The 25685-nt window shown below is 31.2% G+C and overlaps 3 protein-coding genes across 6 annotated transcripts; 1 reads left to right on the forward strand and 2 right to left on the reverse strand.

Moving 5' to 3' along the window:
- On the forward strand, positions 6247-10809 carry LOC109357480 (CBL-interacting serine/threonine-protein kinase 9-like). The gene is made up of 14 exons (XM_019601464.1): positions 6247-6591; positions 7076-7138; positions 7796-7867; positions 8032-8139; positions 8277-8351; positions 8505-8558; positions 8655-8780; positions 8880-8969; positions 9111-9233; positions 9468-9575; positions 9787-9903; positions 10064-10120; positions 10412-10486; positions 10636-10809. The coding sequence occupies exons 1-14, from the start codon at positions 6268-6270 to the stop codon at positions 10696-10698; spliced, it is 1455 nt and encodes a 484-aa protein (XP_019457009.1). The 5' UTR covers positions 6247-6267; the 3' UTR covers positions 10699-10809.
- Positions 12065-16137, reverse strand: LOC109357222 (heterogeneous nuclear ribonucleoprotein R-like). 4 transcript variants are annotated; one of them, XM_019601018.1, is made up of 9 exons: positions 16025-16137; positions 14681-15095; positions 14445-14561; positions 14168-14308; positions 13901-14077; positions 13245-13449; positions 12829-13010; positions 12642-12727; positions 12065-12550 (listed from the first exon to the last, which is right to left on the reverse strand). In XM_019601018.1, the coding sequence occupies exons 2-9, from the start codon at positions 15065-15067 to the stop codon at positions 12403-12405; spliced, it is 1443 nt and encodes a 480-aa protein (XP_019456563.1). In that variant the 5' UTR covers positions 15068-15095; positions 16025-16137; the 3' UTR covers positions 12065-12402. The 4 variants fall into 4 exon arrangements, with proteins under 4 accessions (XP_019456563.1, XP_019456562.1, XP_019456564.1 ...); XM_019601017.1 differs by having other exon boundaries at positions 15844-16096; XM_019601019.1 differs by having other exon boundaries at positions 15840-16087.
- On the reverse strand, positions 17339-23145 carry LOC109357115 (probable L-gulonolactone oxidase 6). The gene is made up of 4 exons (XM_019600852.1): positions 22361-23145; positions 18835-19090; positions 18278-18379; positions 17339-18164 (listed from the first exon to the last, which is right to left on the reverse strand). The coding sequence occupies exons 1-4, from the start codon at positions 23039-23041 to the stop codon at positions 17458-17460; spliced, it is 1746 nt and encodes a 581-aa protein (XP_019456397.1). The 5' UTR covers positions 23042-23145; the 3' UTR covers positions 17339-17457.

The following is a 25685-nucleotide window of genomic DNA, read 5'->3' on the forward strand; positions in this document are numbered from 1 at the left end:
TAAGAGACATGTTTGTTATATTATGAAAGTGATGTAAAATTAACACTATAAAACAATCAACCCAATTTTGGTTTGTCATAGCAAAAGAGAAAACAGTATGGCTAAAATTATCAACTTTTTCTATCTATTCATCCTCTTTTTATCCCTCATTCTCGTTCTAACCAATGGTTACGTCGGTACGCAATTTTTCGTAGTTCGAAGTTTTTTCTTCTTTACCTTTTATTTAAGCTTGCATTCCCCTTCACTAACATTACTTTATTTTCTGTATTACCTAACAGTGGTTATTCCATGCGAGACTGATGCGGATTGTGATCCATATTGTACCGATAGTCATCCTGGGAAGTGCAATCGTGATTACATTTGCGAGTGCTTGACTAACTGATTCTGAATAATAATTATATTAAGTATTATCCTGTGATTTTATTTGCATGTAGTTTGTTTTTCCAATGGGTGTAATATTAATATGTCAAATTTATATTACTTTCTATTTAAAAGTGAATAATAATAAAAAATGAATAGTGTATGATGCAGTGTATATATTATTTTCTCTATTTCTACTATCCTTTCTTTAATAAGTTTGGATTTATGCTTCTTGTCCCTTCAATATCTGTGTTAACTTTCAAGAGGTTTGTATTATCTTATGGAAGTGATTTATCCAGGTAATACGGGGCATGGGTAGCAAAGTTTTACAAATAATAAATTTTGTATACCATGTATTATTAACCTCTATATAGATAAATTATGTTCAGAAATTAAAAACAATGTCTTCTAAGTTTTGAGCCTATTACTAATTTCCAAATCTAAGTTCAATAATCCTCAATTCATATACAGTCTTTACTTTTACATCATAGTTTGATTTAATACTACCGGTGATAAGTATAATGGTTGAATGAGCTTTTTAATTATGAATATCCTCATGAATTATAAACAAAATTGTATGAGATATTAATGATTAAATCATATGAAAACCCATGTTCAATATTTGTCTGTTTTGAAATTTTGCTTTAGTACAATGCTACTACATTTGTTTCCTTTTAAGTGTCTTTTTTTAGGATAATAAATTTGTTCCTATTTAACCGTCTCTCTAGAAACCACGACAATATATACTAATACTAATTTTAAACCCCATTACTGATATTGAAAGAGGTAGTATTAACATATAGAAAGAATCTATATGATTAACTTTTTCTAAGGGTTAACTATACCTTGTACTCAAATTGATAATTAATATTTTTTAAACAAAAATGTACGATATTTTTAGAAAATAAAATATATATATTGATAATGTAAGAGTATTATACATTGTCAATCAATTTCTACCTACGGTGTAGAAGACATGAGAAACTAAATGTTACTAATAATTATAATTGGATACTTACATAAATGAACACGTTATAATTTTGTAGCTGTGTTTAAATTAGTCATGTATTCTACATCTACATTTGGAATAAGAATGATACGTGAAAGAATGTGAACAAATACCACTAGAAAATAACTTGAGATAACAGTTTTACAAAAACTGGTTGATGAAGATAAGAGGATGGTGACTTGGAAAATTGTAACACAAGAACAATATTTGAATTGTGTTGCTTAAGTCTTTTTACCAGATTAAAAATTAGGACAAGTATTTCTCACTACCAGAAAGTATATATACATTCGGCAAAGTTAATTACTATTTAGATGATGATTTGAATAAAAGGAAACTCAATTGTCATTAAAAGAAAGAGAGAAAAATTAAACAATTTGGTATTTTCTTATAGAGATTGAAATAAACAAAATAGAGGATAAAAATCAAAGATAAAATAGCTAGAATTAGAATTATATCCATTACATTTTCCTTGCACTATTCAGGGTTTAGAATTATATCATCAGTTGAAATTCCACTTCCACTCTTCTCGACATTCTGTGTGTTAGATACAATGATGTCGTTTCTGGTAATTTGGTAGAGGGTGTTCTAGGCTTTTGGTTTGGCGGAGTTAGAATGTTGGGGAATTAAAAGATAGTAAAAGAATGTTGTAACAAAAATCTGAAATGATACATCATGATAGAACCTACTCTTTTTTGTGAAGGGGAGACTTACTTTTGTGCTAGTAGGCCGTTGCTAAGTGCTAACTTTGATGCTTGTAAACGTTTTGCACTTTCTTCAATTTCTTTCAAATATCTATTAGTTTTGGAACAATATTACTTATTCAATGTTTTCTTCTATTATCATTTGTTCTTCTCAGGAGTATTTAATTTACTTGTTAGGGTTTAGGAGAACTTGATGGTTCCACTTTTATTTGATACGTGGGTTATTTCATACACGTTACTTTGTCTATTTTTAACTTTTAATCTTTATGTTTAATCGTTTTTTATACTTGATCACTCTTTAGATGATTTTTTATTTGTTATAAATAAATATATTTTTCGCCATTTTTAAGTTATGTGTCTTAATATATAAATGTGATATTATGTTATGTTGATGAAATGATCTTATAAGTTTGATAGTTTTATTGTCTTCTTTTAAATTATATTTTTAGGAAAAAGATTTAAATTTAAGTAACAATTTAAAGTGTGACTTGTACTATAATTACATTTTGTAATTGCTATGATCATTTTTCTCTTATTTTGATTGTCTAAAATAACACAAATGATTATAGGAAACACCTGCATAAATATATATGTTATTTGCAATTTTTTTAAATATTTTATGAATTTATGGGCATAAGTGAATTCATTGAGCACCCAAGGACATGTGGGTAGTAGATCTAGCAGGTACCTACTCAAGTCCATTCAAAAAATGATAGAATTGAGCAAGTCTAGAAAGTACACTACCTAGAAGCATCCAAACTTATTATCATGCCTAACTCAACTCACATACAACTAATATTGTTTAAAATACTTACCGTGTTGACTTTGAGTTGTCCCGAGTCTTAAACCAAGCCAATTTATTTTTGTCCCATAATTCTCCACTAATATACATAAAACATAAAATGACTACTATACATAAAATAATACATCAAATTTCTGTACTTTATTATTTTTATCTTTATCCATTTATTATTTAAGAATAATAGATCATGGCGTGTCTTTCTTACCTTTTTATCTATAAATGTTTTTTTATCATATCATAAGTTTGTATTTTCACTAAAAAATAAATAAATATTTTTTAATGTATTTTTTAATTTCTAAGAAATTATTTTTGAGTAATTAAATAATTACTAGTACTAAATTAACGTTAAGGACGAAATCTATTATCATTTTCCGAATGTCCTCGGAAGTTTAGAGTGGATGAAAGTTCTCCCAATTTATGGTCTACCATATGATCTGTTTTTTTTTTCCATTGTGGATAAAAATGGTGTGACCAATCATTATGGGTATAATGGTAGATGTTCTCGACCAAGTTGTTATTACTTATTTTTATTTTTTTGTGTTAAGTTTGTTTATTTTTAATCCACTTGGTTTTTATGTATACTATTTAAATCTCTTTATAAACAAATTTAGTTGAGAACTTCTTGTACTTGTTAGGATCGTTTTTGACTCTATCACTTTAGCAAAAGAATTATATTATCTCCAGCAGCAGCAGTCGTGAGACAATTTGTTAAGTATCATCACCATATATCTAAAGATGAGTACAAATGTCACATTATATCATTTTATCATTTGTTTTCTATATACTTTTCTCTCCAACACCGAAGAGTATATTAAGTTCCTAACTCATCACTTTCTTGTGTGGTTGAAATTGTGATTTGTTTGTAGTGTTTTTATTTTTATTTTCCAAAGGGGAATAAAATATGTATTACTTAAACTAACACCGTTGATATTTGTTTGTAGTGGTTTGGTTAAGGGTTTTTGATATTTTGACTTTTTTGGGTTGGAATATTATTTTGTAATTACAATGCTATGTTTGGTGAGTATTTTTTTTCTTATTTTTCCGTAATTATGATAAACATAATGTCGTTAGAGGATTATGAGCTTTGGGATTGGGTCGTCGGGTATGATTGGTGGAGGAGCTCGAGGTTGAAGAATGAAAGAGAACTTACTCTTTTTTGTGTGAAGAAGAGATTTAAAATATTATGAGTTTAATAAGTATGAAGTGTTATCTTAAAGTTTTTTACATTTATAATATATTGGTTTGTATTATTTTATTTAAGAAGATTAACATAAAAAACAGTCATATTCTAAATATATATATAGATTAAATTCAAATATTATTGCTCTCTTGGGTTTTCGCCTTATAGTATTACCAAAAGGTAAAAATTAAAGCCACGATGGTAAAAAGAAATGCTGAACTTAGATGACCACAAATGTTTGACTATAATATCTATATATTATTCGTATAAAATTTATACATAATTAATATATCATTTATTATTTATTTGCATTACTTTTAATTCAAAATTAATAAACATAAATAATATATGATATAATAATAATATAAAAACTCTTACACATATGAGATATACATTTTTTTCTCCCCATGTTTTGTGGGAGTTCCTCTTAAATGTCAAATAATAAGTCGGTTGTTCTAATGGACAATACCGGCTCACTGGTATAAATAAGAGACATATAATAATGTTTTTTATATTATGAAAGGGTACATGAAAACTCCAAAAATGCTATTAACTATTAATTTGATGTAAAAACGATATGGGATTTAGCGACACTATAAAACAATCAAACCAATTATGGTTGGTCATAGCAAAACAGAAAAAAGCATGGCAAAAATTATCAATTTTTTCTATTCATTCGTCCTCTTTTTTTCCCTCTTTCTCGTTCTAACCAATGGTGACGTCTGTAAGCATTTTTTCATAGTTCAAAATTTCTTCTTTACCTTATAATTAAGCTTCCATTCCCCTTCACTAACATTGCTTTATTTTATGCATCACCTAACAGTTGTTATTCCATGTGAGACTGATGAGCAGTGTGATCTATATTGTCCTGAGGGTTTTTCTGGAAAGTGTCATGATAACATTTGCTTGTGCTTAGCTATTAAACGATATTGAATAATAATTTTATATCGCGTATGATCCTGTAATTTTATTTGCATGTCATAAAGTTATTTCTATTATCATTTCTTTAATATTTTCAATTTATGTTTCTTGTCCCTTCAATTTCTGTGTTAACTTTCAAGAGTTTTGTAATATTTTATTGAAGTGATTTATCCAGGTTATAGGTGGCATGTGTCGCAAAGTTTTACAAATAATAATGTTCTATACCATGTCTTATTAATCTCTATATAAATAAAATATGTTCAAAAATTAAATACAATGTCTGCTTCTAACTTTTGGGCCTATTCACATTCTTCACTCTATACTTTACTCCAGAGTTAGATTTAATACTACTGGTGACAATTGTAATGGTTGAAAGAGCTTTCTCAACTACAGTATCGTCATAAATCGGATGTAAATGAAATGGTATGAGATATTAATGATTAAATCACCTGAAAATCCATGTTGGATGTTTCTCATGTTTTGAAATTTTGCTTTAGTACAATGTTACTACATTTGTTTCCTTTTAAGTTTTAAGTGTCTTTAAGGAAAATAAAATTGTTCCTATTTAACCGTCTCTCTAGAAAACCACGTCAATATTAATATTAACTTTAAACCTCATTACTTATATAGAAAGGGGTAGTATTAACATAGAAAAGGAATCTATATGATTAACTTTTTATAAGGGTTAAGTACACCTTGTATTCAACTTGATAATTAATCTAATAATAATATATTATTGAAAGAGGAGTATACAGGTTAAGTAATGAATTAAACAATCACATTCAGATAGGGAATGGAAGCTAAGAAAATATGGAAATGATCAAGTGGACTTGAAATAGGTGATTTCCATGACCTGGGAAAATCTAAACTATTGGATGAAAATATGATAAGTTAGATGCAAATTAAAGTTAAATTGGAATTTTCCATATAAAATCCCAAACGTCCACCTCGTTATTGTAATAGTCATCTATTTTTTTGTACTACCAAATGTCCTAACCTTCTGAGTCAGAAATTAATTTCTTTCAGGATATGTGACTGTTTCTCCAACAAATGTCTATTTTAAGAATCAAATCCTTAACCTTTTGAATATCCTAAAAACTAGGAAAGTCTTATATTACTATGTTAATACGATGTCGGAGCCACATATTTAAAAGTGAATCAATCAACACCAAAAGAAAACAAAACCCATTGAGGTTCATCACGTTTTTTTGTCTTCTCTTGAACCAAAAAAAGAATCGCATAATGCATGAGGGACCACACGCTTCAAACACCTCTCTCCAATCATCATCCATTCATGTATCTCTATTTGCCATATCTCATTATCATCACCTTATATATAATAGAATATCCATTACAACCTCAAACTTTGAAACCCATTGGAGCCACGTACCTAACAAACTTGAATCATAAGAAATTAAACACAAGAATTTATTGCAGCAACATGAGCAAGAAGGCACCGAAACCTCGTACCCGTGTAGGGAAGTTCGAGTTGGGAAAAACTATTGGTGAAGGAAGCTTTGCAAAGGTTAAACTAGCCAGGAACGTTGATTCTCGCGACCATGTTGCTATCAAAATCCTCGACCGTAACCACGTTCTCCGCCATAACATGATGGAGCAGGCACGTCTTCTTATATTTCTTCTACCCTTTCTTACTTAGATATCTTCTCCCAGATTTTAGTAACATGTATATTGTTGGTAACGTGTAATCTCTATATTATAAATATTAAATATTATATTTTACAGGTGTGTTTACTAAAAATTATTGAAACTATTAAGTAATAATTAACAATTTAGTATTAAATAAGATAAGATTGTAATAATCTTAGTATAGTTTAAAAATCAAGAAAAATATTACTTTACTAGTATTTGCAATTTCGGTGAAACTGTATGTAAGAAGAACCAAAAGAAGGATATTTTATATCATATATGTCTCTGAATTATTATTAATTATTCGACTTTTCAAGGTGTTTAATTTAATTTATCCTCGATTTCATTTGTTTAATGAATAATGCAATGGTGGTTTTATAGTTTTTTTTTATTGTGTACGGACTATATTTTATTTTTATGCTAAAAATGATTTGTTTTAACTCTGCTATTGACAGCTGAAGAAAGAAATTTCAGCCATGAAGCTTATCAATCATCCAAATGTTGTCAAAATATTTGAGGTACCGCACATTTTTTTTCAGCTGAAATTGAATTACTTTTATTTTTATGATATTATAGTATAATGAGTCTATTTATACAACTTTTCAAAATGTCAAAGAGACGTATTATTGTTGTCCTGTTGTCAACACATGTTGTCCACTAACATTCTCTACTATTTTTTTTTGCTAATGTGTTATAAGTTATTACAAGGATGGAAGATAATGAATGTTAAAAACCTTTTAGTATATAATATTTTTTGGTAATTTAAACTATTGATGTAAATGATATAAAATAAGTTTACGTGCCAATGCATGAAAAATATGAAAAGTGACATGAGATAAAATGAAACTTGGAATTAATTGTTTAACTAATACTACTAGTAGTCGCTTAAAACTATGCCAACTAATGAAGCTCAAGCATAAGGGATGGTGGAGAATGTCATAATATCCATGCCCATTTTTTTGTGGGGGAAAAAGTTGAACTATAAGCTGCAAGATCCTGTTTTTGTTGTTGAGGGTAAATGCATATATGACTCATCAATCATCATCTAAGTTTATGATAGATGATATAATTATTAGTACAAATGAGAGCCTAGTGAATACAATTATTAGTCTTATTATTCGAATCCATTGTTTCAGTATATCCTGATTCAATATGTGTTCTCTGTTTAAGCATAGGTTATGGCAAGCAAAACAAAGATCTACATTGTATTGGAGTTGGTTAATGGAGGAGAACTATTTGACAAAATTGTAAGTTGCTCAAATACTTCTTTCCTCAGATTCTATTGTCTTTCCTTTTGCCTTTTTGTTTTGATTTGAGGAAGAACTATTGGATATGTGAAGTTGCTTTTTTTAACTACGTCATTGTTTTGATTTCTAAAGAATTCTCTATTGCCTCTTAATTTGATTTCTAGGCCACAAATGGGAAACTAAAAGAGGATGAAGCAAGAAGTTATTTCCACCAACTAATCAATGCAGTTGATTATTGCCATAGTAGAGGCGTGTATCACCGAGATTTGAAGGTCTATTAACTTTCTTAAATCTATCCTCTTTTTCTTCACATTAATAGGTTCATAAGTGTTAGCTGGAATGAATTGCCTTATCCGATTTCACTTTGCATTAAATTAAGAATTCGACTCATATTCAATGTCCGTTGCAGCCAGAGAATCTTCTTCTGGACTCAAATGGTGTTCTTAAAGTTTCAGATTTTGGATTGAGTACTTATGCGCAGCAAGTAAGATGATATCTGTCATACAATCAGAACATGTACATGTTATGGATTTCTGATTTAGTGCACATGTCCAAAGTTATAACTATCTATTCTATTAGGCTATAAGAATAAATGTTAAAAACATTCCCTACTTAAATTCTTGATTATTTACTGTAGGAGGATGAACTCCTCCGCACTGCTTGTGGAACTCCGAATTATGTTGCTCCTGAGGTACCTACTTTATGTATTTATGGATGAGATTGAATAGCACATTTGTCCCTCAAATTGTTGTTAATGTTATGTGGTGTGTTGTGGCATTGGTATCAGGTGCTTAAGGATAGAGGCTATGTTGGTTCTGCATCTGATATCTGGTCTTGTGGAGTCATTCTCTTTGTACTTATGGCTGGGTACTTGCCTTTTGATGAGCCAAATCATGTAGCATTATTCCGTAGAGTAAGTAATTTCAGAATATAATTCTTCATATATAAGAGTGGAAGAGAAATTTTGATTATGCATTAAGGAAGGTCAAAATCTGTACATATTATTGTTCAGATTAGCAGAGCTGATTTCAGCTTTCCATCTTGGTTTGCGCCCAAGTTAAAGAAACTTCTGAAGCGCATTCTTGACCCGAACCCTCTTACAGTGAGTCCTGAAAGCTTTCTTGCTTTTCCATGTATTCTTTCTACTGGTTTTGCTATTTACCCTTCTATATCCTCTGTGGTGAAAGAATATCCTGCAGTAAGCATATATTTTTTCTTATTCATATTGGATTGCTTTTTGCAGAGGATAAAAATAGAAGAACTCTTGGAAGATGAATGGTTCAAGAAAGGATACAAGCCAGCATCTTTTACGGAGGAAGAGGATGTAAACGTTGATGACGTAGCGGCTGCTTTCAACGATTCTAAGGTACTTGGTTTTTTCGCAACATTTCCATTCAACTTCTTTCATCTATTAACTCCTTAGTTGGACTACGTTCTGCAAATAAGTTTGTGTAGTACAACAGATAAGTTCTTTTACTTACTTTGTTAGTTCTATTTGTACCTTGATCAAAAGATTTAGTTATTATAATTGGGAAATATAAGAATGAGTCTGCAGAAACTCTTCTCTATGTCTAATTTAATTACTGTCTTTAATATGTAGGACAATCTTGTGACAGAGAGAAAAGAGAAACCTGTCTCCATGAATGCTTTCGAGCTCATTTCTAGGTCACAAAGCTTCAATCTTAACAGCTTGTTTGAGAAGCAAACAGTATGTAAAAGTTTGTTTGTGCTTTCATTACATTCAAATGTTATGCATTTTAAAGGTTCAGTTCATTACAAGTCATGTAGAAATCGACTTGCCACACTGCAAAAAACTAAGATTTTTTTTCCGGATTAATATTTGGTTGATTAAGAATCTGATCTAAATTCAGTTGATTCCTTTTGGTTGTTGGCTAACAAATTTGAACTCAATCTTATAGGGGGTCGTAAAGCGAGAAACACATTTTACTTCACAGCACCCTGCTAACGAAATCATGTCTAAAATTGAGGAAGCTGCCAAGCCTCTAGGCTTTAATGTTCACAAGAGAGATTATAAGGTAATAATAACCTATCACTTCACATTAATTATATACATTACTAGTCTGCATTATCTATTTGCCAAGATCTATCAATCTTGTGATTTATCATTGTGAAAAAGGATGAAACATTTTAAGCTTTTATAGACTAATCAAACTAAACTAGATTGAAATTATGCAGATGAAGCTTCAAGGTGATAAGAGTGGAAGGAAGGGCCACCTTTCAGTGGCTACTGAGGTACTAAGTCCTTCCTTTATGATTGTAGATAACAAACTGTTTATGAATGATTATAGCCATATTTTTCTTCTGTTACCGAATTCATCTAATTGCTGAGATAACTCTACTTTTTTCTGGTCATCAGATATACTAAACCTGATTCATGTTAATGCACGTGAACTATTGAGCAATAAATTGTGTGACATAAAATGTATTGCTTTGACTTCTGACGCAAGGATTTTCATTGGTTTCTTCCAATTTATTTGGCACTTACTGTGAATGGTTAGTAAAACTTGTTGCTTATGGGGACAGGTTTTTGAAGTGGCTCCCTCCTTGCACATGGTGGAGCTGCGAAAGACCGGTGGCGACACACTTGAGTTTCACAAGGCATGTGAACATATTCTAATTCTGGAACTCCTTTCGGTCTCTTACTAGTTACTAGATTTAGATGTTTGGCCTTGCTTTATGTCTCGTTTCCTTTATAAAAATATCCCAACTTTGTTGTTGATTAACCCTATTTGTTAATTTATATGCAGTTTTACAAGAACTTTTCATCAGGGTTGCAAGACATAGTGTGGCATGCAGACGAAGAAAAATGAAGAGAAATGCATCTGTTCACATTGTTGTGCAAATTATGATGAGTACAATTCAGTTTTTTTGAACATTTTTCTGTTTTCTTTAAAGAATTTAAATAACATTTTTCTTTAAAGGAGTAGATCATATAAAGAGACTATATATTTAATGAAGATAAGTATTAAAACCGTACCGGTATAGTGTTACAGTGGTTGAACTGGTGATTCAATAATTAAATCGCATGTCGGTTAAACTGGACATACTAACTTATATTTATATATATATATATATATAAACTTATAACAAAAAAATTCAAATAGGTATATACTCAAATTTATAATTCATATTTATAATCTACTCAAAATTCACATAAAGAAGTCTTTAACAAATTCAAAGTCTAACTTGCAAAACATATATCAATCCCAAAGTATCACCTAACAACCGCAAAATATAAATAAATGACACAAGTTCACAACTCACTCTACAAAACAAATAAATTTGGAGTTTTAACATTTAACATCAAGGAGTCAAAGTTGTCTCATATCGAGATTATATTTTTGCATCAAATTCTATCGTTAGGCAGTACTCCAAGATTACACAAATATCACTGAGATTACACACGAATGTTATGAACCAAAATGTGTAATCTAAGTATGTCGTAGAAGCATGTGCCTTAAAGTGTCGAAGAAAAGTTGGAAAGATGGGCCACCTTGTAATGAGTTTTTAATTTTTTTTAAATATATATATAAACTGGCCAGTTAATATCGACTGGCTCATCGTTTTTGACTGATTTTTGACCAGTTTTGATACTTGGTTGGTTTAACCTCTGTACCATACCAGTTAGGGGTCCAATTCATCAGTTTTTCGGTCGAACGGGTCAGTACGGCTTTTACATCATTACAAATAACTAATAATTCGATCCATGCCCTCTCATAATTAGTCAATTAATAAGATGGTTTCAGGTGTTACAGTTATTGACACCACATGTAAAATCGACATACACTGATAGGATCACATATATCATTTTTCACCTGGTTTTCAATTTCAGTAAGAGATAGATAAACAAGGATTTAAAAAGTTTAGTCGACTTATTTTCCCCTCTTAACACAACTTATAGATTGAATATTCAACCAATAAAATCGAACCAGACCAAACTGAAAATTTAAGTTTGATTTAGTTTATCTCTTATAACGTTCAAATATACAAATGAGACATGCACGTTATTAAATAATGATAGAAAGTCTTAATTTTGCTTTATTGGTAATTGCTTCACATTTCAATTGCAAAGTACAGTTGAAATTTTTTAGTGCACTAGCACCGCTATATCTAAATCTCGCAAAACGCTCGAGGTCTGCCACCAAGATAAAAGCTATTTAGTTGTACCATAAGAAGGAGCAACAAAACCGTGATAATATAAGTTGTGAAACCAAATCAACATTAACTATTGTTTTCAATAACATAAAATACCAAGGGGCATTACAAGCTGAAAAGATGGGCAATTACTCAGCTATGAATAATCTAAACAACAGACAACAGATCCTAATAGATCTTTCTCTTATATATTAAATTTTCTTTGTTTCCCCCTTAATATGAGGTGGGGATGGAGAGGGGATTTTGTTTCAACGTATCAAACATAAATAAGATGTCTCTGGTCCCAAAACCTTTCACCCCCACCAATCAAACAAGGCAGGTAACACTGGGCAACATAACATTTGGCTGCATTGAACCCGCTAATAGGGTCGGTACCTTCGACCACCACCACGATTGCCTTCATCACTGCTACTACCGCCCGCTCGTCCTGAATGACCACTTGGACCATTGTTTCGATCATTTCTGCGTGGTCGGGGAGGAGCTGGCATCTGTACGCCAGGTTGTTGACTGCGGAGTATCACAATATAAAAATAGTTATAGTATTTATATCATATCGCGTAAGGAAATGAAACCACATCCACGAGTTGTAACAACTTACAGGACATAGCCAATTTGACCATCTGGTAATACCATTGGAACCATCTGCATTCCTGAAGGCATTGGACCCCTACCATATATCACTGGCTGTTCATTCGTATATGAGAATCCACAAGATGTGAAGTGAAACATATTAGAATAAAGAAAAAATCAAGCAGCAAATTCAGCAATCACAAGTCAATAGATACCTGTTGAAAACCAGCAGCAACACCATATCCGCCTCCTGAAGAGCCATAAAGATTTCCAGCAAAGCCACCACCATAAGCAGGTTGTGAAAAGTGATTTGGTTGAAAACCAGGATTATATGCATAACCTCCATCTGGTTTTCTCTCAGTTTGAGGCTTAGCAAGAACAACCTCAAGAACTTGGCCTGCAGTTCAAATCCATTACACATATTTAGGTGAACATAATGAATATATATTCAAAGAACATGTTTTACAAACAGGGCACTTACTCTTTTATTTTTCGCTAGACAAAATAATTTATAGACTAGTTAGTTTCACCCCCTTGTTACTTTTTTCAAACAGAAACACTTAAACCCAGAAAAGTGAACAGACTTGGACAGAAAACACCAGTTTATAATTTTATATTGTACAAAGAATACCATTGATTTCATATTTCTCTCCATCTTTTGTAGCCTTTAATGCACTTGACCTCTCAGCATAATGAATGAAACCAAAATCACGCTTCCCTCCAGCTCTGCTAGGTGGCATGACCACTTTTGTTACTTCTCCATGATGAGAGAATACCTCCTTCAGTTCTTCAGTACTAGTATTCTCAGGTATGTTTTTCACATAAAGAGCCTTTACCTGAGAATGCCCAAAAAACAGTTTGTGCATAAAACATCAATAAACAATATCAGCAACACTAAATAACCACGGATGAATGTTATGCAAACAGCTTTAAAAACAAAACAAATACATGTTTTATATTTAACATCTCTAATGCAACAGTTAAAGCAGCTTTCTAATTAGTTCATTATTCATACTTCATTATGGATGAATTATGACTTTCTGCATATAAAACAGATAGAGTTGGACTGAAAAATATGCAGTCCACAAATGTGCTTCTGATTGCACCCATGGGGCCAAGTAGGTTGGTCTTCACTAGAGTACATGGAATGTTTCATTATTTATAATTATCGTAGAGCTTTCTATTATTAATAGATCAGCTATAAATATTCGATCAAATACTTAGTGCAATTGACGAAACAATTCAAAACCATTTTTAACTTCACACCACATTCATCTATGAAACTACCTGTAAAGAAGCAGACTGATCAGGTGATATCTTTGGATCTGCCCATGTGACAGTTGGGGTATTACCATCCAACTTAAAACTCGCACTTGACATTTTTTGCCGTGAATAATCAGCACATGCATTATTGTAATACACAACAAAAGCAAACCCTCGATTCTTGCTTGAATTTTGAGCATCCTGTAATAAACAAAATGGAATGGCATTGAAAATGTAGGCATTACAGCACCTTAGAATAAGTTAGTAGCACAGCTTAGCTCAAGAACAAACCTTTTTGAGCTCGATGTTTTCAACTCCAGGACCAACACCTTCAATGACCTTCCTAAACTCATCTTCAATCCAATTTTTTGGAACATTACCAATGAACAATCTTTGTTTTGTCTCCGACAGTGAACACCTTAAAGTTTTACTCTGACATCAAGAGAGAAAAACTTGAAATAAATTAAAACTGATCAGCAATAGAAGAACCATCACAGAAAAACACCCTGAGAATGTTAATGTTGTCAAGGGCAACAACATTAATATTTTTAGAAAGCAGCATGAATACCTTAAATTCCTTATTGTGCAACTCTTCAATGGCCTTTTGTGCTTCCTCTCTTGTTTTAAAAGACACAAAAGCATAACCCTTGCCTTCTCCAGTGTCCCTGTCTTTCATCAGTCGCACCTGAAAACCAATAACGAATCATCTTCTTAGTCAATGATTTCAACTTTTTTCTCCCACCTTCCCATAAGGCAGAATCTTCAATATCATAATTCATAAAATGCATACATAACAGTTCAGACCTCATGAATATCACCTATCAGCTCGCACAACTCCCTCAAGTCATCTTCACATACATCCCGGGGTAGCCCACCAATGAAAACTTCAGAACCATGAGGAGGAAGGGCAAGAAGTTCATCATGCTTCTTTTTCTCTTCTTCATCAATGAAAGATGGTTCTAGAGACTCAGCAGCAACGCCACTTCTATCTGCAACAGGCAATTGGTCTTTCCCACCAGCCTCTGCCACTGAGTCCTCATATTCATGTTCTTCAATGCCTTCAACATCTTCATCACTATGTTCATCCACTTCATCACCATCTATTTGTTCTTCAACATCCTCATCTGTCTCTTCCATATAATTCTCTTCATCATAGTCCACACGTTCATCATTGTCCACACGTTCTGACATGGTTGACTCCACAATCTGTCACTAATACCTGCAAGGTTACAAAGTTAATACAAAAACTGAATGTAAGCCAAGTGGCAAACATGTTTGACACAGATAACATGGCCAGCCAGAGTACATGATTTTGAAGGCTACTGGCTTTTGATATAATTTCTTTTGCACTACTAACATATACTTCCGTGCATACATCTACCCTCCCTAGACCCCCTAGGTAGAAGCCTCGTGTAATGGATCGCACTTTTTACTAACATATACTTCAAAAGATTTAGAGATCAATGTTTTGTCAATAAACATGATTTGTAATAGAGCATTATCGCGTTCTCGAACCATGTAACCAAAAATGCTTCTAAACGTACTGACTTAAGATGTTAACGTAATACACAAAATCGGCCACACTCAAGTTTCCACTTTGTTTTACACCTGAATTTGCAAAAGTTAATCCAAAAGGACCAAAACTGTATGCAAAGCTCGGTGACCATAAAATCTATTTTAAAGGATATAGCTTGAATCGGATTAATTGAACCCTAACTTACGGATAACAAAAGTCTCAACACAAAAAATTGAACGCAACCAGGAAAAAAACTATTTGTCTCATGCACAATGATGAATTCAACAAATCTAATAAAATATTAAACAGTGAAATCTGCCATATAAGAGAAAATCCCTCAAACATTACAATCAACCCTAGCATCTAAATCTAAATGGATCAGGAAAATTATGTTTTTAAAAAAGAAAAACACAAAACATAAAGAACGCGATGGAGAAAGTAACATACATACCAAAAAGATAGATCCTTTTTGCTACATGGGTGTGAAATTGAGTTATGAGAATGGTGAGAAGAGAAGAAGGGTATAAGAAGTGAGGCATGATAATTTGAGAGGTGCCGAGAAGAAACGAAAGAAAAGGAGGCATATTTATGGAGAACTACTACATAAAAGTGAGTGACTTTGCATACCATACCAGTTATTATTGGCCAAATTTTGGAGATTTGCTTCTTAGTGTCTATTCCCTTCTTCAGAGAGATGGAACACATGAACAAAAAAGGACTAGGTGTCTTTATCTTATGAAGTCAACAATGGGATTCTGGGCCTGGACCCATGGATTTCTGGGTAGCCCAATTCTTTGTGGGTTGTAATCGAATAACTGGTTTATCGATTAGGAGATTTTTTAAGAATATTTTTTCAAAACAATACCTAAAGCTGTATGTTTAACCATTTATTATTGGTCTTATGATAGACAGCATTATAAGAGTATGATTGATTCTGGTGTTTGGTGCACATAATAAAGATGAGATTGATATGTGGAGATGACATTGGTGGTAGTGGCAATGCTATATACTAGTAGGGAAATAACGATTTGTTATTCCAAACTATGTCATAGATCATATTTTTTATTAATGACAATGAAGTAAAATGGAAAAAATAATGTTTAGTTTTTTTTAATCGATATACATATTTTCATTCATTAGTAGAGACAAGATTTGGACCATGGATCCTTATTCACCATTAGGTTATAGGGTGTGTGCCATTTTCCATTTGCATATTCGGTTTTTCATTCAATTTTTGGTGTTTCTTGTGATTCCTTAAAGAACTTCAAAGTATTCTCCGATTCTTTATGCAGTGATGCATAAGAAATTTACATATTTTCACTTGGGTCATTGTAGGTAGAAAATGTGAAAAACATATAAAAATGGTTGTTTTTCACGATGTTAAAGCACTTGTAAAAAAATTCAATTTCTTCACCGTAGTGAAGAATTGGGTGAAACTTTAGTAGTTTTTCATAGTCACAGCAAATGAAATTTGGAAGATAAAAAATAAAACGTAATAAGAGTGAGCGAGTTTGAAGAGAGTGGGATGAATGAATGCTATTAGGGAAGAAGGAGAATAAGAGTTTTGAGAGAGGTTAAGGATATTTTGAATATTAACCGTATTACGTTTTATATTCACTTAATTGTGGAGTGTAACCAAATTTACCTATTAACATTTTGTAAATTTAGTGGTTCAATATATCCTAAAAAAACACTCATCCTGGTCCAAGAGCAAAATCGTCCAATGCCATGAAAAAACAACATATTTACATCTATTAAAATGATATTCTCATTCAAATGAATAGTGGTAGATATAATAGTGATGAATATTAATACATAAATATTACATTCTTTGCTTTATACCATATGGGAAAGAAACAAAATTATCTTTTATTTTGAGGAGAACGAGCTTGTGTTACTTAAAGTATTGATGTAAGTGAAAATATAGTAGATATCAATGACATATCATCAACATTGAATATATAAAATATTATATAGATAAATATTCCAATATTCATATACAATATATATCAGTATGCTAAGCCTCAAAATGGCATTTAAACAGAATTTGGTACCCTCACTTAGATTATTGATGGGTACAAACCTTTGCTTCCTTAAACACTTTCCCTGGTTTGCAGAAGTAACCTTTGTTTGGATTGCAATGACTATCCTGTGAGCAAATGCACAAACCTTCTAATGCACACCCATCCTTCAATATTGTCACACCTTCTTTTAACCCAAGCATTTGGTCTGTCCACTCACTAGAGAAAAGCCCTTGTGGGTCATAAACCTCTTTAACCATCAAAAATTTCCCAGCACTTTTATACTTATTAATCACTCCTTGAAATGCCAAGTTCCTATTCTTTCCCCAATGTGGTATCCCTCCATATTTAAATATCCCAAGTTGCTCAATCTCTTCAATAATATCCTCATAGAGCCTAGGACTCATTGGGTCCTTATTACGGTAATAAGTGATATCAAAGTCGATAGCATCTTCTTGTTTCCCTAAATATGCACTTGAAGCCTTGACGTAGCGCATGAGAATTCCATTATATTGCTCTATGCCACACATTCCCTTTGGCTCCAATTGAACTAGCTTTTGCACATCTTGTATAAAATCTTTTACAAAGGATAAGCCAATGCTAAATGTGGTTTGATGAAAGAACTCTCCCTTGATCCTAGAGTCCCATGCACATGCTGTGAATTTTCCATCTTTAAGACTATCCAAACATGTCCCAGATGATTGAAGGCGGTTATGAAATCCAATTACAGGGTATCCAGTAAAGAACGCACCTACAAGTTATACCAAATATTAAATTACTATAGTTTAATTAGCTTATAAAATTAAATGCATGAATTTCTTAAGAGTAAAAATTTACTATCACACAATGACATAAGGAGATTACCATTGTTAGTAAGTCCATAAGCAGTGGTGATAAGGGTAGCCGTTGTTGTCTTTGCAAATAAGCACTTTCCATTAGCATCACTAGTGGTTTCTTGAAGATCCTCTACATCCCAATAACACAAAATACAAAAAAAAGTAACCAACATTAAATCTATATTGAAATTTTGAAGAAAAATCTAAACCCTCCTACTTTCTCCTTCTATAAGTCCTTCCACTTACTAAGTGGAGAAAATATTGAATGATTTTTTTTATATTTTCAAGCCATGTCCTTACATTCCTTTTCAAGAAGTAGGGGATAAATTAGAAGAACATTACACCAATATAGCAAAACTTTTACGGTTTGTTCATGAGTTAGGTTTTAAAAAGAAATAAAAAAAAATAGAAATCGTGAAATACATTTATGAAATAATAACTATGAAGCATTTGGTTTCTTCTTCTTCCCTTCCAAAACCTAACTCACAAAACAACACTTATAAAACAATATGCATGCATCAAATATTACTTCAACATACTATAAAGTTTGTGATTTTTTAAGTCAAGGTAATTTAAGTAGCTGACCTGCACTTCTTATGAGTGCCAACTCAATGGAAGAAGTGGGACGAAAAGGAATAAAGTCATAAAGACCATTCCCCGATGTATTAATAGGGACTCGATCATCAACACGATAGACAGCCTTATGTTGACTTGGGTACCATGTTATATCCGCAAACTCATGTTCATGTCCAAAAGCAGCTGCTTTGTCACCCAAATCTGAATCATCTTTTGTCAAATATGTGATGGATCTCTTGAAGAGAGGTTCTAATTTTAGAGTAATCTACAAAAGTAAAAAAGTCATCGTCAAAAGCCTTTTCTATGAGATGTATGTACATATTTGTTGTCTCACTCCTTTATGCCAATAGATATGATGTGTCAGAAAAATATTTAATAATTGCAATTTTAGCTTAAATATTTTTTTTCAACCAATCAAAATTGATAGTAGATAGAGTGGTACAAAAAGTGAGATAATGGATATGTTGAGGTATGTACAAACTAATTTGGATATTCTTCTTTCTAGAAAGAAGATAATTAAGTAAGAATTAATGATGATTAAATATGAATGGTGGATGATATAATAATAATGTATAAAATACATACACTTTTGTGCATACATTTTTTCTCAATGAGGATTCATGAGGATTTTTAGTACTACTAAGAATATCATCTCACTTTATGAGTAAAAAACTAAGTCATTTCGGAGTATATAACTGTTCGTTTCAACAAGTATCATTTCTAAGAATTAAACCTTATGATCTTAGGCGGATCGACTCATCAAGTTCCCATTAAAATAGGATCCACACAAGGAAAAGCACTTGTCATTCATTGGTTATCAGGGGCATCCCAAAAACATTCGGGTCGAAATATGATTTTTAAATCAAGTTCCAAATTAGTAGATGGTGCCAAAGGGAGTAAGAGTGCCATACCCAAAAAATAAAGAGACTCGTTGAATAGTAGAGGCACGTAAAGCTTTTGGACATTTTCCTTAAAAATGTTTAGGAAGGAATAAAAATGTTTTCTCTATAACCAATATTTAGTAGGTTTGATTGATATTCTACATGTCTTTTCTTTCAATACGTCATAAGTTATATAAATCAAAATAACATGTTGGGGGTTAAGACCCAATTCTCTATATAGGCTAGAATTTATTAATGAGTATGACCCAAAGCTCGGCAAAACATTGCATAGGGAGGTGGATTCTATGACAACATTTGAATGGTGTAATAAATTTATTAGTATGGGTGTGCGTGAGAAGAATAGGACAAAAAAATAAGTTTATTAGTATGTACTACGTTCAATCAAATTCTGTGATTTTTAGGAAATATAATAATATATCATCATACAAAATTTCCATACTCATAAAAGGTGACATATATTATAAGATGATATTTTATTTATTAATATTAGTTTATAAGTAACATGTATTACTCTTTTGCAGATACAGATATGAGCATTAATAGAAAGATTTAATAGGAAAATATAACATTGTTGTTTTTGTAGTGATTCTATAAGTGAAATGTATTTCTTTTTCCTTTTTTAAATAATTGTATATATAAAAAATCACATACATAACAAATGAGACCATCTATTAATTCTTTGTCTATTGGCTGGCCCAACTGTTTTGGTCCACGCAGTATATATATCATGCATATGTGTGGTCTATTTTTGTGACATTTTTTAATGTACATATAGCCCTATAAATATAAATGTATTTTTCCCTCTTCCTACGACATTCTCTGCAATAAATTTATCTGTTTGTGGTATGGTTTCAAACTTTCAACTCAATTCCGCAATTATAACTTGATCTCGAACAGTTCAAAACTCTTATATACCCAAAAAAAGAAAGGTATGGAGAGCAGTACAGAAAGTGACGTGAAACTGCAAAACATTTAAAAGAAAGAAAGAAAAGGTCGTTGGAGTAAGAAATTAAGACTTTTGACATAACCCAATGCGAAAGATAAGATGAGAATAAATAATATGAACGTAATATTTTTGAGTAAGAAAGTGATACAGTAAGACAATATAATAATTGGGTTAAAAATAAATCATTTTTTAAATAGATTAGACTATTATAAATTTGATGACTATATAAAATTATTCTTCTTTTATTTATAAAGATGGAAATAACAGATTTGTTGCTATCAAACTAAATCATTATATGATCCTTCTTTATATGATATCAAAATGGAGATATTTCAATTATCCTATCTAAAAAAATATTTATTTTTTTACTCCTTATCCAATAAAAATAACATTGTCCCAAATTAAAGTTATGCAATGAATATAAAAAACTAGAAAATTGCTATGAGTAATCCATAACAAATATAGCAAATCGATGACTTGATTATTGGTTAATTGTTCAAAGTTATACTATTATTGGTAAGTGTGAAACATGGAAAGCATTTTTTCTCCAATGGGGCTCATAACTGGCCTTATATGAGAAAACAAGATAAGGGGGGCAAAGAATATGTGATGAGAGAAATATCATGAAATTTGAACAACAGTATTAAATATTTTATACATATAATACGTGATACTGAAGTAGATGTGAGTGTGATTAAACAATGCATGTTATATATTGTACGTAAAATTGAAGCTAATATATTACAAATGTGAGTAGGTGTCATTTTATTTTGAGTGTTTAGAAGTATTGTATTTCTAAGGTATCCATGTTGTATATTGTATTGTTGTTGTTGTTTGTTACCTTTTGGTTGCACTCGTGAGTGGCCACTTTAAAATAGGTCGATCTCACAATTTTATTCTTTTACAGCCTAATGGATCATGTGAACCAGAGGCACAAAAAGTTAGAGAATATTGTATTAGGTAGCCCTTTTAGATCACTAATTAGACAAAGAGTATCACTAACTGTCTTCTAGTGCTTGTAGTACTACATAGTACATGCCAATTTTCAGTGATGATAAGTAACACACAAAAAAGAAAAAAAAATATATGGTAAGACATTTTTATTCTTTTATATATTATAAAATAACATTTTTGTTATTAAATATATAAAAAATCAAATATTTATCTCTCAATTAATAGAGAGGATATATTTTTTTATTTGCTAATTTTTTAACCCTATATCAACCACAAATTCGTCATGATCACATGGGGTTCCAGAATGGTAAATATGGTAAACACTTTTGCACTTTACTCTGTTAGTTTTCCTGTGTTTTACTTTACGTTTTGATTGAGAATCAATCCTTTTCTTTCTTGCTATGTTTGTCACAATGTTAAATGTTCATCACTCTTCCTTCTTATGAAAGAAAAGTTTGATTATATGAATTTATCTAGGACCACAACTATTCTCCATTAAAGTTAATCTTACTTGGCCTAATTCGGTCGAATAAGATTACCATGTATAGCAAAGATCCCCTCAATTATTTTATTTAACACAATTGTATAGTCAAGACTCAAACTCAAGATGAATGGTTAACCCAGATTAACCCATGTGGTTGATGGTGAATTACTAGTTATTTTCAAACACATTGTCATATAAGAGAAATAACAGATGAAATCATGTATGAAAGAAGAGATCATATATTCATACCTGTGAAATAACTCCTAGCACACCAAGTGAAACTTTTGCAGCATTGAAATCTTCATTATATTCATTTAGGGTCAGAACTGTAGCATATTCATCTTCTTCAGGACCTGAAGGCCTAACAATTCTAAGCTCCACAACATAATCATGAACTGAACTCCCTTTACCCCACAAAGTGCTTCCATGAGCACCAGTTCCCATAAGGCCACCAATTGTTAAACCCCACCAATAAGGGGCATAAGGCAAAGCCAACCCTGCATTTGAAGCCTCATTGATAATCTGTTTCAATGTCACACCACTCTCCACAGTCATTGTCCTTGCTTCCAAATCAATCTTCAAAACTTTGTTCAGATATTTTGTGCTTATAAGCACCCCTTCTTGACCCTCAGGGCACACTAGCTTAGGTATGCTATGACAAAAACGGGTTGCAACTTTCATTTTTCTTTTGTTTTTACTTGCTGATGCAACCATTGATACAAGTTCAGCTTCATTTGTTGGGTACAATACTTCAGAAGCTTGGCATGTGCTTCTATCAGGGAATATGCCATAGGAGTTTGTGATAGTGCAGCTTGTGTTCTGTGAAGAACAATTTATTGGATCCTCTGGGGGAGTAGAAACCACTACATAGAAAAAAAGAAAGAGAAAGACTAATTTTTGTGACATATCCTTCAAGCATAAAAATGGCATTGTTGAAAGATTTGAACTTCAATTTTTTATGTGATGACTGATCTTTTACTATAAGGTTTTGTGTGTCACGTATATATAGCTGTTTTGAGGAGTAGAGAACAAGAAAACTAGGACATACTTTAATCAAGTATTCCTTTGTATAAACTCATGGTTAAGGTTATTATCGACATTAGATTCATTATTTCTGTGGTCTGGTATATGAAAAAGTAATGTATGTGTTAAATTTACATTGTTTATAGCGTATGGCTATGTTGTCAATTGTTGAGGACACACGTGATAAGTGGGTCATGGTTATTTTAACTTGAGATGATGATTTTTTGTTGTTTTGACATTGAGTTAAGCACCTGAAAAATACACCTGTTTTAAACTTGAGAAATAATACAACAGGGCAATATTTATGCACCGGTACAATAAAGATTTATAATGTTCATTGTATTATTCATCATTCATTTGTCTTACTTTTATTTAAGAGTCAATATTAATTAAAAATAAATGAGAGATAACATAATGACAATGTATAAAACTTATACATCGATAATGTATATGACTTTTACTCATATAAGAAAAATGAAATTAAAATGTGCTGCCATATCTTCAATCTAAATAATCATACTTCCTTTGAATTGAAGGGCTGAAAATTAAAATATATATGCTGCTACGAAGTGATCATACACATAGTCCACTTACTCATTGTTGAAACCAACCCACAACCACACATATTTGATATTCAACAGTTTCTTGCCACACCAATAATATCATTACTGTGATAGTGGAGTCCTTATGAAATTTTAATATTATATTAATGTGTTCACGAAATTGGTTATTTATGATCTTACTTTTGTTGATTGGGGCGTCAGATTCATGTCATCCCCTGCAATTCATCTTGTAATACATTTTTTATTTCTAATTTCACTATTATTCCCAATTATGGGATTAATTGATTATAGAAATGGGATTTGGAGTTATTATAGGTAATTAATTAGAAAAAACAAAGCGTAGGGGCAATGTTATTTACATTAGAAATGCAATCAAACGATTACCGTTTATGGACACATTTATGATTTTCAACAATAAAGAGGAATAAAGGATTCCATTTTAGGGGAGTCAATCTTTAGTCTCATATTTTGTGTTACTTTTAGTTGAAAAATATATTTAAGTTAAAATTTTAATTATTAAATATTTTTTTACCAATTATATCTTATGACACATTGAGCAATATAATATTATGGGATAAAAGATGTGCTGAGAAATTGAAAGGAGCAAATTCAGAACCAAAAGCAGAGAAGGGTTTTTATTTAAAAAATAGCTAAAGCATTTAATCTATGAAAAATTATAAGTGTTACAATTAAGATAAATTTGACACAAAAATTGGGTTTTTATTAAAAAATAAATAGCTAAAGCATTTAATCTATTAAAATTTATAAGTGTCACAGTCTCACAGATGTTAAAATTACACTAACTATCAATTCCCTTTACTAATAGTATAGTTTTTAATTTTTTTGTTACAATAATTCAATTTCTATTACATAATAATTTGGAATATAATCTATAGAAACAATATGCATCTATATGCTTATATACAAACAAACTTTAGCAGCAGATCAATATGCATGATTTGATAAGTTAAAGAAAACAAGTTTATAAGATTTGAGTTTCAGATATATTATAATTTATTTTTGAACAACATCTATAATTGGAGAGGATTTATTGCATTCTATCCTTATTCACCACGCCTAGAGTAAATTAAAGGAGGAATGGGGGAGGCCATGATACAGCTCAAGCATGCACATAATGAGTCTGATACAATGAGAAATAAATTGGGAAAATGATAATTATAATTAATCAATGTAAAGTGTTTGTTTTTCTTTCTCTTTATAGATGATACAACTTCATATTTAAAATGATGCAGCCCAATAGAGTTGAACAGCAATCGTTTTTTTTTGTGTTCTCTTATGTCATGCCATTTTGTAACTTTAAAGTGTCCATTTATGGAATTAGGTATGAAATTGAGGCATAAAATTAAAATTGGACCTTATAATTTTAATTATAATATTTCCATTCAAAATTGAAATTTAAATTGCAAGTCCCAATTCTATAGAATTCCAATATAAATAAATCATCCTTCTCAAACCTTAACTCCCAATCCTAAATCCGAATTTCATAATTCAATTATTATCTTATCTTATTTCACTCTCTTTTAGATAGTTGTTGCTTCTTCCTCAAGTAACTTCTATTTGCTCTCTTATTATCCCATCTTCTTCATAATGTTGATTCATCTCTCCTTTTTTTTCTTACTTATATTTTTTACTTTAGGTAACTAGGTTGCTATTCCTCTTCTAAAATTGGTTTTTTTTTTATATTTACCATGTTATATAATAAGTATCCTCAAAATTAATAGTAATAACAATTGTGGTTAAAGAGACATTTAGAATTTAATTATATGTTATAATTCCTTATATGACCCAAACATGGAATTATATAATTTGAAGCCAAATCCAATTCTATTAGAATTTGTTTCCAATTTCACGTGACATATGGATCCTAACTGATTTTTATTCAATGATGCAACTTTATACTACCTCATACATTTTTAAGAAAAAAAATACTATGTTAGTGTTAATTTAATTGATAAGAAATTGACTCA

The sequence above is a fragment of the Lupinus angustifolius genome, chromosome LG09 (assembly GCF_001865875.1).
Source record: "Lupinus angustifolius cultivar Tanjil chromosome LG09, LupAngTanjil_v1.0, whole genome shotgun sequence".
NCBI lineage: Eukaryota > Viridiplantae > Streptophyta > Magnoliopsida > Fabales > Fabaceae > Lupinus > Lupinus angustifolius.

What these genes read in the sequence shown, in the direction of transcription:
- LOC109357115 (XM_019600852.1), bottom strand. Translation starts at nt 23,041, where the DNA reads ATGCCATTTTTATGCTTGAAGGATATGTCACAAAAATTAGTCTTTCTC. An exon ending in GGCACTCATAAGAAGTGCAG is followed by an intron (nt 18,380 to 18,834) that starts GTCAGCTACTTA and finishes ATTGGGATGTAG; the next exon opens with AGGATCTTCAAGAAACCACT. An exon ending in TTATGGACTTACTAACAATG is followed by an intron (nt 18,165 to 18,277) that starts GTAATCTCCTTA and finishes TATAACTTGTAG; the next exon opens with GTGCGTTCTTTACTGGATAC.
- LOC109357480 (XM_019601464.1), top strand. Translation starts at nt 6,268, where the DNA reads ATGTATCTCTATTTGCCATATCTCATTATCATCACCTTATATATAATA. An exon ending in TTGACCCGAACCCTCTTACA is followed by an intron (nt 8,970 to 9,110) that starts GTGAGTCCTGAA and finishes TGCTTTTTGCAG; the next exon opens with AGGATAAAAATAGAAGAACT. An exon ending in ACACACTTGAGTTTCACAAG is followed by an intron (nt 10,487 to 10,635) that starts GCATGTGAACAT and finishes ATTTATATGCAG; the next exon opens with TTTTACAAGAACTTTTCATC.
- LOC109357222 (XM_019601018.1), bottom strand. Translation starts at nt 15,067, where the DNA reads ATGTCAGAACGTGTGGACAATGATGAACGTGTGGACTATGATGAAGAG. An exon ending in TGATAGGTGATATTCATGAG is followed by an intron (nt 14,562 to 14,680) that starts GTCTGAACTGTT and finishes ATTGGTTTTCAG; the next exon opens with GTGCGACTGATGAAAGACAG. An exon ending in TGCACAATAAGGAATTTAAG is followed by an intron (nt 14,309 to 14,444) that starts GTATTCATGCTG and finishes TCTTGATGTCAG; the next exon opens with AGTAAAACTTTAAGGTGTTC.